Below are 14,279 nucleotides of genomic sequence, written 5' to 3' on the forward strand. Positions count from 1 at the left end.
GAATCCTACCAAGGCAGATGGTGAAATTTGAATTCAATAAACATCTGGAATTCGAAGCCTAATGATGACCAGGAAGCCATTGTTGATTGTTGTAAAATCTGGTTCGCTGTTGTCCTTTTGGGAAGGAAATCTGTTGCCCTCATTTGGCCTACATGTGAATTCAGACCCACAGCAATGTAGTTGACTCTTAAATGCCCTCAGGGATGGGCAATAAATGCTGGCCAGCGACACCCACATCCCTTCAATGAATAAAAAGATAACAGGACAGCAAAGAACTGCAGATGCTGAAAATCTGGATATCAACAGAAAATTCTGGAAAATGATCAGTAGACTAGGCAGCACCAGGGGAGAGAGAAACAGAGTCAATGTTTGAGGTTTGCAATCAGAAATAGTTCTGACCTCCGACTCACTGACCTCCGTTTCTCTCTGCACAGATGTGCCCAAACATGCTGAACTTTTAAACACTTCCCGTTTCTATTGGAGCAAAAATAACCCCTTTTGGCAGCTCCACATAAAGCAATCAAACTTCTTGTAAACCTCCCATTCCTTGCAGCAAGAAACCCAGCAGCAACTGAGATCTAGTTGAGACATTAAACATGAATTTGGAAAAGCTAAATTAAGGTATGAAGAAAACAGAAGCAATTTGCTAAGCAAAATAAAGTAATGTCAAACCAGCAAAATAATAATGTAAAAAAAATGTGTAACAAATGAAAATGACCATTAAAAAATGCCAAGCTGTAGAGCAAACTAATAAAACCTGCTTTGTTTTGTTTTAAGTAGAGAGAGAGAGAGACTAGGCCCCAAGTCCTGGTCACCAGGAGTGGGGGAGGGGACCAAGGCCAAGATAAGGAATTGGGTTTAACTGACACTGACCTTACGTTCACCTCTAGTAGTTCACACTCCAATTTGGCCTGGGTGGAATTTGTATGAAAGTGGGTGTTGGAGCAGGTGTCTGCCTTTCAGCCTGGCTTTCCCTCCTTATGTGGAGATGCCGGCGTTGGACTGGGGTAAACACAGTAAGAAGTCTCACAACACCAGGTTAAAGTCCAACAGGTTTATTTGGTAGCAAAAGCCACTAGCTTTCGGAGCGCTGCACCTTCGTCAGGTAAGTGGGAGTTCAGTTCACAAGCAGGGCATATAAAGACACAAACTCAATTTACAAAATAATGGTTGGAATGCAAGTCTTTACAGCTAATCAAGTCTTAAAGATACAGATAATGTGAGTGGAGAGAGTGTTAAGCACAGGTTAATTTGTAGTTATTTTGTAAATTGAGTTTGTGTCTTTATATGCCCTGTTTGTGAACAGAACTCCCACTTACCCGACAAAGGGGCAGCGCTCCGAAAGCTAGTGGCTTTTGCTACCAAATAAACCTGTTGGACTTTAACCTGGTGTTGTGAGACTTCTTACTGTGTTTCCCTCCTTAGTAAGAAGTTTAACAACACCAGGTTAAAGTCCAACAGGTTTATTTGGTAGCAAAAGCCACACAAGCTTTCGGAGCTGCAAGCCCCTTCTTCAGGTGAGTGGGAATTCTGTTCACAAACAGAGCATATAAAGACACAAACTCAATTTACATGAATAATGGTTGGAATGCGAATACTTACAACTAATCAAGTCTTTAAGAAACAAAACAATGTGAGTGGAGAGAGCATCAAGACAGGCTAAAAAGATGTGTATTGTCTCCAGACAAGACCGCCAGTGAAACTCTGTGGGAGTTACAAATAGTGGGACATGAACCCAATATCCCGGTTGAGGCCGTCCTCATGTGTGCGGAACTTGGCTATCAGTTTCTGCTCAGCGACTCTGCGCCGTCGTGTGTCGCGAAGGCCGCCTTGGAGAACGCTTACCCGAATATCAGAGGCCGAATGCCCGTGACCGCTGAAGTGCTCCCCAACAGGAAGAGAACAGTCTTGCCTGGTGATTGTCGAGCGGTGTTCATTCATCCGTTGTCGCAGCGTCTGCATAGTTTCCCCAATGTACCATGCCTCGGGACATCCTTTCTTGCAGCGTATCAGGTAGACAACGTTGGCCGAGTTGCAAGAGTATGTACCGTGTACCTGGTGGATGGTGTTCTCACGTGAGATGATGGCATCTGTGTCGATGATCCGGCACGTCTTGCAGAGGTTGCTGTGGCAGGGTTGTGTGGTGTCATGGTCACTGTTCTCCTGAAGGCTGGGTAGTTTGCTGCGGACAATGGTCTGTTTGAGGTTGTGCGGCTGTTTGAAGGCAAGAAGTGGGGGTGTGGGGATGGCCTTGGCGAGATGTTTGTCTTCATCAATGACATGTTGAAGGCTCCGGAGGAGATGCCGTAGCTTCTCCGCTCCGGGGAAGTACTGGACAACGAAGGGTACTCTGTCCACTGTGTCCCGTGTTTGTCTTCTGAGGAGGTCGGTGCGGTTTTTCGCTGTGGCGCGTTGGAACTGTTGATCAATGAGTCGAGCGCCATATCCTGTTCTTATGAGGGCATCTTTCAGCGTCTGGAGGTGTCTGTTGCGATCCTCCTCATCCGAGCAAATCCTGTATATACGGAGGGCTTGTCCGTAGGGGATGGCTTCTTTAACGTGTTTAGGGTGGAAGCTGGAGAAGTGGAGCATCGTGAGGTTATCCGTGGGCTTCACTGGCTGTCTTGTCTGGAGACAATACACATCTTTTTAGCCTGTCTTGATGCTCTCTCCACTCACATTGTTTTGTTTCTTAAAGACTTGATTAGTTGTAAGTATTCGCATTCCAACCATTATTCATGTAAATTGAGTTTGTGTCTTTATATGCTCTGTTTGTGAACAGAATTCCCACTCACCTGAAGAAGGGGCTTGCAGCTCCGAAAGCTTGTGTGGCTTTTGCTACCAAATAAACCTGTTGGACTTTAACCTGGTGTTGTTAAACTTCTTACTGTGTTTACCCCAGTCCAACGCCGGCATCTCCACATCATGATTTCCCTCCTTACCCAGGATAGATTTTTGGGGATGGAGAGGGAAGTCTTTTTGGAGGAAGAAGCCTCAAGGATCATAACTTGGCACTTCAGCATTTACGGGCGGCACGGTGGTTGACACTGCTGCCTCACAGCGCCAGGGACCAGGTTTGATTCCCGTCTTGGGTCGCTGTCTGTGTGGAGGCTGCACGTTCTCCCCGTGTCTGCATGGGTTTCCTCCGGTGCTCCGGTTTCCTCCCACAGTCCAAAAGACATGCTGGTTAGGTGCATTGGCCATGCTAAATTCTACCTCATTGTACCCGAACAGGCGCCGAAGTGTAGTCATAGAATCCCTACAGTACAGAAGGTGACTAGATAGTGACTAGAGGATTTTCACAGTTACTTTGTTGCAGTTTTAATGAAAGCCTACCTTGTGACACTAATAAATAAACTGTAAACTTTAAACTTCTGGCTGAAGTTGGTTGCAGCTGCCTTGTTTTTTGCAGTGAGATGGTGAGTTTGTGGAACCTCCTCCTCCAGTGAGTTGTTTAATTGTGCACCATAATTCACGCACGACTGGATGTGGCAGGACTGCAGAGCTGAGATCTGATCATTTGCTGTGGGATCGCTTAGCACTGTCTATCACTTGCTGCCTCCACTATTCAGCACGTCTGTAGTCCTGTGTTGTATCTTCACAGGCCAACACCTGAATTTTAATTGTGCCTGGTGTGGATGCCCTCCTGCACTCTCCATTGAACTAGGGTTGATCCCCTGGCTTAGTGGTGATGGTAGAGTGGGGGATACGCCAAGCCATGAGACTACAGATTGTGGTTGAATGCAATTCTGCTGCTGCTGATGGCCCACAGCCTCATGGATACCCAGTTTAGAGTTTCCAGATCTGTTCTGAGTCTATTCTGATCTAAGGCGGCACGGTAACACAGTGGTTAGCATCCCTGCCTCACAGCGCCAAGGACCCGAGTTCGATTCCTTGCTTGGATGACTGTCTGTGTGGAGTTTGCACATTCTCCCCATGTCTGCGTGGGTTTCCTCTGGGTGCTCCGGTTTCCTCCCACAGTCCAAAGATGTGCGGGTTAGGTTGATTGGCCATGCTAAATTGCCCCTTACTGTCAGGGGGACTAGCTAGAGTAAATGCATGAGGTTATGGGGATAGGGCCTGAATAGGATTGTGGTTAGTGTGGACTCAATGGGCTGAATGGCCTCCTTCTGCACTGTAGGATTCTATGATTCTATTCCATATAGCATGGTGATAGTGAATCACATCACAGTGGGTGGGGGGGGCGGGTGGGGGGTGGGGAGTGGTACCCTTAATGTGAAGATGGGACTCAATTCCACAAGGAGTCTGCGTGGGTTTCCTCCAGGTGCTCCGGTTTCCTCCCACAGTCCAAAGATGTGCAGGTTAGGTTGATTGGCCAGGTTAAAAATTGCCCCTTAGAGTCCTGAGATGCGTAGGTTAGAGGGATTAGCGGATAAAATATGTGGGGGTAGGACCTGGGTGGGATTGTGGTCAGTGCAGACTTGATGGGCCGAATGGCCTCCTTCCGCACTGTAGGGTTTCTATGATGATTTCTATGAGTGTGCGGTGGTCTCTCCTACCAATACTGTCATGGACAGATGTATCTGTGACAGGTAAATCAGTGAGGGTGTGGTCAAATAGACTTTTCCCTCTTGTTGGTTCGCTCACTGCCAGCCATAGACCAAATATGGCAGCGATATACTTTAGGACTTAGCTGGTGTGTCGCTACCAAGTCACTCTAATATATTCTGTGCCCTTTCTACCTTCAGTGCTTCTTCTCCAAGGAACGTTACACTTCCCCTGGGTCTATCTTTTGTTTTGATGCTTGGCTCATTATCAGCTCCTCTGGCCTTGCACCACCATATTTAGCATTTACTGGCTCCTGCTCCTCAACTGACCAGCCCTTTCTCTTTAACTCTAGCCCTCCACCTGCTGTTCACCTGCAGCCTGGTTTAGTTGGGATGAAGAGATTATTGGCCTGAATGGTTCATTGTTTCTTTCTTCACAGATGCTGCCTGGCCAGCTGAGTGTTTTCCAGCTTTAATTTCTGAACAAAGGTCACTCCGACATTTACAAAAATAACCCTATTCTGGAACCAGCAAATCTTCTGCCAAACAAAACAGTGACATTGCTTAGAGTTATAGAGGTTTACAGCATGGAAACAGGCCCTTCGGCCCAAATTGTCCATGTTGCCCTTTTTATTAACCACTAAGCTAGTCCCAATCCTGTGTTTGGCCCATATCCTTTTCTACCCACCTTACCTATGTAACTGTCTAAATGCTTTTTAAAAAAACAAAATTGTATCGATAGAGCTTATTCGACCAACCTCATTTTAAAATGCACCAAGCTCCTCTATTATTAAAAGGTCTTGTTCCCTTGCTGGATTTGCCATGCTTGCTCTTAATCAAAAGCTCATAGCCGGTGTCTGCTGCAGCTCTTATTCTGTTGCCGTCCATTCAGAGGACATTGCGATCAACCTGTGCTGGAGGAAAGAGGGGCGCACAGTTCTCTGCAAACAGCGAGGCAGCTGAAGTCACTTCAGGGGTCGCCGGACAAAGTTCCTTACTTTCTGCTCTTCCAAATTTCCAGCTACTTCAGGTGCAGCCACTCCTCTTCATGAACACATTGTTTGCTCTGGCTGTGTTGGCTGTTATCCTTAGCAACACTGTTTAACATTGAGATGTCAAATTCAAATAGGAGTATGAGATTAGGTTTGGATTGACTTTCCCGCTGACTTTGTTTTGCTCCCCACAGGGTGGATGGTGGAGGGGAAAGTTCATTGCCAGGACTTGACACAGCCTCCTGTGGTTGTATTCAGTTAGGTGCATTGGCCATGTTAAATTGCCCCTTAGTGTCCCGGGATGCGTAGGTCAAAGGGATTAGTGAGGTAAATATGTTGCGGGAATAGGGCCTTGGTGGGATTGTTGTCAGTGCAGACTCAATGGGCCAAATGGCCTCCTTCTGCACTGAAGGGTTTCTATGTTTCTAACTCAGCACCTGGGGCTGACAGATGCATAACCCATCGAACTCCGGTAACATGGTGCTTCTGGAAGAGATAGGACCAGGCTAGCGAGGATTAGTCGACACAGGGAGAAAGTGCAAACTCCACACTGACAGTGACATGAGGCCGGAATTGAAACGGGGTTCCTGGAGCAGTGAGGCAGCAGTGCTAACCACTGTGTCACCGTGCTGCCCACACGATGTTTCGAGTCTGGATGGCCCTTCAAATAAAGACTTGCATTTGTATAGCGCTGCTGATGATTTCAGGTCGACCCATAGCACTTTGCATTGCAAGGGAGCACTTTTTTGAAGCGTCACTTGTTGTAATGTAAGAAACAGAGACTAAGAGGCTCTCACAAACAGCAACGTGATATCTGTTTTTAGTGATGTCGATTGAGGGATTAATATTGGCCAGGACACCAGAGATAACTCCCTTCCTCCTCAAACTAACGCTTAGGTCCCTCTGAGAGAGCGCAGATGAAGCCATCCTAAAAGTAGCATCTCAGTGAGTAATTGTCCTCGAGTGCCAGCCTAGAATTTAAACTCACGACCATCCTGATGCAAGAAGTGAGAATCCTACCAGTTGGGCCACAGCTGACAGTCTGTGCTGCTGCTGCTGAAAGTTACACATGTTGGGTGAGAATCGGACTCACAGTCACACAGCAAGGCAAAACACACTGACAAGTCTCACATCACTTGGGCCAATGACGGTGGGACCATTGAAAGTTTATTAAAGAGCAAGGAGTCAAGACATATAGTCCCAGTCAGTGGCAAAGAAATCCTGTGCTTTCCTCCGTATTCCTGGCTTGACCTTCAACAAAATGCTTAATCTCAGCCAGCTCCTGAAATAAACTTTTCCAATCAAAGTCATGAGATACATCAGAAGTATATCTTGGAACACATTCACATGGCTGCAGTTGCCTCATTTGAAACAAGAAGATTTTCAATTCAAACACAACATTCACCCTGGTTATGGCAGTACTGGAACTCGAAAGGGACATTTTCCTTTGCACACTATGCACGTATTCACTTTGCATATAACAGGATAATAAATCTGTCTGTAACAGACACGTGTGGTGTCTTGACAAAGTGAATGGAAATGTTACTGCGTGAGGGATAACGTAATAGGCCAGAGTGTGTTATAAAGCAATGACACTTGTCAGGTTTAAGAGCGCTCATAGCTTAACCCCGCATTCCTTAAAGCATTCTGCAAGTTATGGTGGAGGGAAAGAGGGGGACGTGGTAGGAATCTCTGACATAACACATCCACACAGTATTTCAGAGTCCTATTTTTGGCAAGTGTTCTCTCAACCAATAGCAGGTATTGAGAAGGAAAGAGTTCTCTCACAATTTCAACTAAACTGGAGTTGTAGCACTGATATTGGGTTTTAGTTCATCGCATGCCATGAGGAATAGCAAAGACTCTTATCACATTTCTAAGTTTGTCTTGTGTGTTTTCCACACACACGCATGCACACACAATATAACAGGCTTGAAGTTAAAGCTGAGGTTATTATAATGTGTCTGGTTGAAGAGTTACTGGGCAAGTTGCAGTAGCAACAAGGCATCAGACTCACTGCACTATCCAACGGTGTTATAGAATTTACAGCACAGAAACAATCCATTCAGCCTAACAGGTCACTGATGGTGTTTACACTTTATAGCTGCCTCCAGCCACCTTACTTGATCCAATCCAATTAGAATAGCCTCAGATTCCCTTCCCCCTCATGTCAATATCTAACTTCCCTGTGTTATTCACACCAACTATTCCATGCGACAGCAAGTTCCATTTTTCTCTGTAGAAAAAGGAAATGATGGATCCTGTTGGATGGTTCCGTGAGCAGACTGTCTAAATTATTTAGCAAATATCTAATCACCAGAACTTTCAAACAAGCACCAAGCTGTAGACCACCCCTCCCCCCAATCTTTCATGGGATGTGGGTGTAATTGACAAGGCCAGTATTTGTTGCCCGATCTAGTTGCCCTTGAACTGACTCCCTAAATGGCATTAGTGAACCAGATGTGTTTCTTTTATGACAATCAATGATAGTTTCATTATTGCTGAGACTAGCTTTATATTCCAGATTTTATTAATTGAATTTAAGTTCTGCCAGCTGTCATGGTGGGATTTGAACCCACCTCAGAAAATTAGCCGGGGCCTCTGGATTACTAGTCCAGCAACATTACCATGATGCCACCATCTCCCTCTTGGCTTAGCTGCTAGTGAGAAAGGCCCTACATATCAGATCCTGCTTGAACACTCAAGTCTCAGCACCACTTCAAGCTGCCCTTAAAAGCAGCTGTAACTGGGGAAACGACTGTGGCCCACCTCCTTCCGGAGTGTGCTGAAGTTCATCCCTAGCAGCTTTGCAACACAAGATTCTGTGCCCTATAGACAGTCCCCAGGGACACACACCAAGACAAACATCAAGCACTGCTTGAAATGGATGAAACGTGCTAAATTTCCAAGACAAGGGGCTGTCCATGACCAAGTTTTGATATCTGGCATATTCCGAAGCATGTAGATGAGGGATACAGCTACCACAAAGCCTCAATGGGGAAAGGCCACAACTTCGAGCCCTCCTACCATAATATGCTGTGTAGCTGGAACCAAGGCAACCCTTGGACGGCATATATTACAAAATGGTTAAATATAATACAAATGTAGGTGCCACGTAGTCCTGAAGAAGTTTTATAAGGACTTGAGATGTTAACTCTGTTTCTCTCTCCACAGATTATAGAGTCATCGAGGTTTACAGCATGGAGTCAGGCCCTTCGGCTGCCCAGTTTTTACCACTAAGCTAGTCCCAATTGCCCGCATTTGGCCCCTATCTCTCTATACCCATTTTATCCATTTAACTGTCTAAATGCTTTTTAAAAGACAAAATTGTACCGCCTCTACTACTACCTCTGGCAGCTCGTTCCAGACACTCATCACCCTCTGAGTGAAAAGAATTGCCCCCAAAATTGCTGCCAAGCTTGCTGAATTTTTCCATCATTTTCTGTTTTTAATGCCATGTGCTGTGTTTAATTAAATTGATCATTACTGTCACAGATGATTTGTAATATAACTTCACAAATTTTATAAGCAATGTATATTTCAGGAAAAGGAGAAGTTTCCCTTGAACTCTTTACCAGATTTATTGATGACTACCTTACACTTTTGACCCCTGGTTTTGAATTCTTCTACAATTAGAACAAAAAATCCCCACGTCTATTCCTCATAACTTTGTAGACCTTTTAAAAGGATCACCCTTCAGCCTTCTCTTCCTTGGGAAACGATCTTGTCCTGTACAGTATTTCTTTTTTTTAAAAAGGCAAGAGACTCACGCTAGGGCGCCACAACATAAAATGATTTAAAACTTCAATCATGTTTAAGATATCTCAATCGTATTTCTGCTTTGATCATGTCTCGCACACACAGGATGGCAACTGTTAACCTTTGTATCGACAACCAGACGATGCCACAGGACTGTAGCATGTAACTGAATGCCCCATTACAGTCTGTGCCATATTTCTAACCTCGGGAGTGGCACTAGTTTGCATGATGAGTACTTGCATGCAGTTATCAGCGTCAGTGCCCTACTTTCCTCATGCGATTTGATCCAATTTTCTTTCTTATTGAAGGTTTTGGCTTTCTCGTCTAACCCTCCCACCAACACCACTCTCCACCCTGTGTATAGAGGTTCAGAGAGCAGCAAGAATAAAGCACGGTTAAAACGAATCCGGTCCACACGTGGGATTCTCACTGTAACGAATTGCTGTGACGTGCAATGCCTGGCAGCAGACTGAAGTTTCAGAAGGGGCTTGGATTTATATTGGAGGGGAAACATTTGGACAGTTTTGGTGGGGAAAGCCGGGCACTGGGACTGTTTTGGGGGCCATCACCTAGCACTAGGAATGAGGTTACATTCAACAACATTTGAGGTCCCCCCACCAACCACCCCCCCTCCCCCCGCGCCCTTTATAAGAGTTGGAAGTAACGCATTTTCAAAATTTGATTGGTGCCACATTAACCATCGAATACACTTTCTCGAAAGGAAATCTTTAACAACAGAAGACAGGTTCACTGGGAAAGGACCAGAACTTTTCCCCTGCAGAACTTCAGCGCGTTGTTTCATTTCTCAATCTCATTTTATGAGGTCCTCGCTGCAGACTGACGCACAGATAAAAGCACCCCTTTATAAACCAAACCAATCCAACTGAACCCCCACCGCAAACAGCTAGGGGAGTGGGTTCACACAACAAGTTAGCCCTCACTCCCTGCTCCAATTTCTCCCTCTTTCTCCCGTGGGACAGCCGGTAACCCCGGGTACAGTCAAATGTCTGCAAAGTTCCCAGAGGACGAGAAGGCGTTTTAAGAGTTGCAGAATAGAGGTCTCACAACAGGGTGGGCTAACAGGTCTAGGGTAGTACTGGAATGCAGTAAATCAACGAGAAACCCTTTGTGGGGGGTGTGGAGGAGGGGGGGGGGGAGGAAGAATTATCCTGGGAGAAATCCCATCCATACTCTACAATGTGCAAGGACTGGCAAACATCTTGAAACAACACCCCTTCTTTAAGCACACACAATGCAACTCCAAAACATGTCTCAGAGTCTGTCATTCAAAACTCAAGGGGGCAAGAAGTAGAACTGGTAGAATGGCCACTTTTTATCACTTTTAACCCAAGCACCTAAATGTTCAGAGCATTTGAGTGCACTTTGCAGAGAGAAGGGTAAATGGGTACTCACACTGTGAAGTGATAGATAAAACATTTCCAGCCGGTGGGCCGTTCTAAGAAGTTGTAAGTTCTGCCCTGGATGTTCACCTTGGAGAAGAAGGGTTTACGGCCGGTGTAAGGTGACATGTGCGATGGCAGGCTGATGGCTTTGGGGGGGATGCCGGGGTTGATGATGACCTCGGCCCGCCTGTCGGCGACACTGATCTCCGGGTAGGGCTCCGTGCTGCTCTCGGGGCTGTTACTCCTCTGGAGGGGCAGCGGCACCGGCTCGTACTGGGGGCTCGGCGCGTTCTCACACATCTCCAGCATGGTCGACCGGCGCGCCGAGCCGCTCTTCTGGGAACCGGAGCCACTCCATCGCGACTTGACTTCGGAGGACATCGGGTGTGCCAGGGAGGCGCAGGCAGGCGGGTTGGAGCGGCTGCTCTTCAGACGGAGCACGGCTGAGAGAGGGAGAGACAAGGGGAGAATGCCAGTGAACAGAGTGGGGACATGGGCTCACAGATATGGGCATGAATAGGCAGCACCTCCAGAGGATCAGATCAGAGAGAGAGAGAGAGACAAGAGGCACCTTAGGACATGAGTTTTGAGATTTGGTGGAGGCAGGTGTGTGCCTGTGTGGAGCTGACAGCTGAGAGAGTCAGGATTGGTACAGAGTTAGCTACAGAGGTGAATACCAGCACCTTGACAGACTTCAGATCCAAGTCCAACGCAGAGTGGGCAAGGACAGTGAGCAGTTAGCACATCAGCAGAGAGGTGTCTGAGCGACATAGGTGTGTGTGTCTGTGTGAGGGAGGGGGTGGGAATGCTGCTTACAACCCGGTGTCAGCACTTGGAGAGATTTAGGTTGTGGACACTGAGGACATCTGAGACCATAGACAACACACACATATACACATGACATATACACACCATGCAGATGTACACATCATGCAAATAAATATACACACCATGCAAATATGCATACATTTACACACTGTGCAAATAACACACCATACACATACACACATATAGAGACCATGCATTTGGAATATACACACCATACGCATACATACACATTTACACACCATACAAACAACACACACCATACATACACACAAATATACACATCATGCAAATAACACATACAGACCATGCACATATACACACATACACACACCATAGAAATAGCATATACACACCGTGCACATATACACATCATGCAAATTAATTTACACACCATACATATACATAATAGGCAATATGACAATAACACATACACACCATACACACACATCCACATAACATGCAAATGGCACATACACACCATGCACCCATACATACCCACACATATATACGCACATAACACATACATACACATAACACATACATACACATGACACATACATGCACAGACACAGTAACTAGTCTCACAACACCAGGTTAATGTCCAACAGGTTTATTTGGTAGCAGGAGCTTTCGGAGTGCTCACCTGATGAAGGAGCGGCGCTCCGAAAGCTCCTGCTACCAAATAAACCTGTTGGACTTTAACCTGGTGTTGTGAGACTTCTTACTATTCCCAACCCAGTCCAACGCTGGCAACTTCACATCATGCACAGACACATACACAAACATGTATTCACACACATACTACACACATATACACACACATGTACACTCATACACTTATACATCCACACATATATAAACACATAAACACTGACACACACTTACACATACACACCCATACACACACATACACACAAATGCACATACAAACACACATACACGAGATACATACAATACACATAAATACATACACGCATACATACAGACACATGTACACATTTACACAATACACACACATATATATACACATTGAGAGGGAGGGAAAGATCACCGGATAGTTTATACTTGGAGATATTTCAAATCTCAATCATATACAGCTCTCACACTGAGACGCTCTCTGGTCACCTCCGCCAATTTATCAGTCGCGTTCACTAAACTGCATTAAAAACGAAACTTAAAACAAAGTGGTTAGGCCATTCCTGTTTTTTTTGGCAAGTATAGACAGGGGGAATTTAGATTTATTGTGTCTTTGAATGTTTTGAATGAATATACACTTGCTGACGGAGCCTTTACCCACACGGGAGTCTTTCTGTGTGTGAGTTAGAGACTGTTAGTAAAAGAGCGGCAGCACTCCCTGTCTCTAACAGTGACAGCTCTCAAACCCTGGGCACCTCACTTGCCAACTCAGTGGCTTGAGGAGGCGATTGGGAGAAATCACTGGCCTTTGCTTCTGGTGGGCTGTGAGATATTTGGAAGAGTTTTTGCCAAGTTGTAACTCTCTCTCTCTCTATCACATCCCTTGTCCTGACAGCTTTATCTAAGACACGTCTCTCAAGGGCATGGCTGGATCGGAGCTTTCACCTCCCCGGCGGCGGGGAGAATGCTAAGGAACTTTGAAAGAACTCACCAAAGCAAAGCGACTGGGCGATAGGGTGCTGGCGATGGGACCGGGGTCACTCCTCCCTCACCCACCTTCCAAAGAGAGGGAGGAGAGGGGGTGGGGGGCAAAGAGAAAGCTCCACTTGTCTCAAACCAGCAGCAGCCACGAACCCGGCGGCACTTCGTGGCCTCTCTTCATGTCTCCGATGGAATAAATCAAGGTGCCAGGGAGAAGCTGGAGGGGGGGTGCACACACACACAGACACACACACTGGGAGTGGAGCCAGGGGAGAGTGGGCAGCACAGTAGCCCAGGCTTCTCCCCGCCCCGCACTTTTGCTGAACCTCAGTAATCCCGAACGCACACCTAAGGGCGACGAGTCCCTTTAAATGAGATGTGTCAGAGTCTTCAGGGCGTGATCAGCACTTCACGCTCTAAGCCCTGCCTTACCCCCTTTGCTCACCTGAAACATAAACTAAAAAAAAGGGGGAGGAGGCTTTGGAAAATTCTTTACCATGTCACCGGAACATCTTTAGGCGTGAGGAATTCGAGCCTTTTCATGGAACACACACAAAAGAAATGCATTTGACAGAGAGATATGTAAATAAGAGCTCCCGGACAGACGGAACTCCATTGCTTTGTTATGTTGTCTTGATCTGTATTTACACAGAACATGTTTAGAATGCATTGCTCCAGTTACTCTAGATCCCTCACCCCATCACAGCTCTACATTTATCCCCAAGTATCTTCATTGCATTGACTTAGACACCCCCTCCCCACTCAAACACAGGTGCCACTTCTAAGGGGCCAGCATTCCTCTTTTCAGGAACGGCTGGAGAATGTCTCCCCCCCCCCCCCCCCTCCAGTAACATTCGTGGGATTCCGTGTGTCTGCAACATCCGAATTCCCGGGAATCTGGTGTTTCATTGCAGGACTCATCGGTTACAGAAATGAGGAGTTCTGCTGATTTCCCATCCCCACCCAGCCAGGGGGATATCAGCTCTCCAAATGCAGTGAGCCGAAAGTCACAAGGAATCGAACGGTATTTGCTGCAATCTTAAACTGATCCCATTTAAAGCAGCGCCCTTAAACTTTAACCCAGCTCTTGAAGTTACTTACTTTAATCTTATCATTTGTAAAAAAAAAAGCACACACACACAAATTCTGCATTTCTTGGTATGTTCAGTGAG

The 14,279-nt window shown here is 46.2% G+C and overlaps 1 protein-coding gene across 1 annotated transcript in view; it reads right to left on the reverse strand.

Annotated features, from left to right (window-relative positions):
- Positions 1 to 11,043, reverse strand: part of LOC144498780 (potassium voltage-gated channel subfamily KQT member 1) — a 709,444-nt gene extending 698,401 nt beyond the window's left edge. The window contains exon 1 of the mRNA XM_078220448.1: positions 10,673 to 11,043. Within this exon, the coding sequence (XP_078076574.1) occupies positions 10,673 to 11,043 (371 nt within the window). The remainder of the gene's footprint in view (positions 1 to 10,672) is intronic.
- Positions 11,044 to 14,279: the final 3,236 nt, after the last annotated feature.

The sequence above is a fragment of the Mustelus asterias genome, chromosome 9, assembly GCF_964213995.1.
Source record: "Mustelus asterias chromosome 9, sMusAst1.hap1.1, whole genome shotgun sequence".
Taxonomy (NCBI): Eukaryota; Metazoa; Chordata; class Chondrichthyes; order Carcharhiniformes; family Triakidae; genus Mustelus; species Mustelus asterias.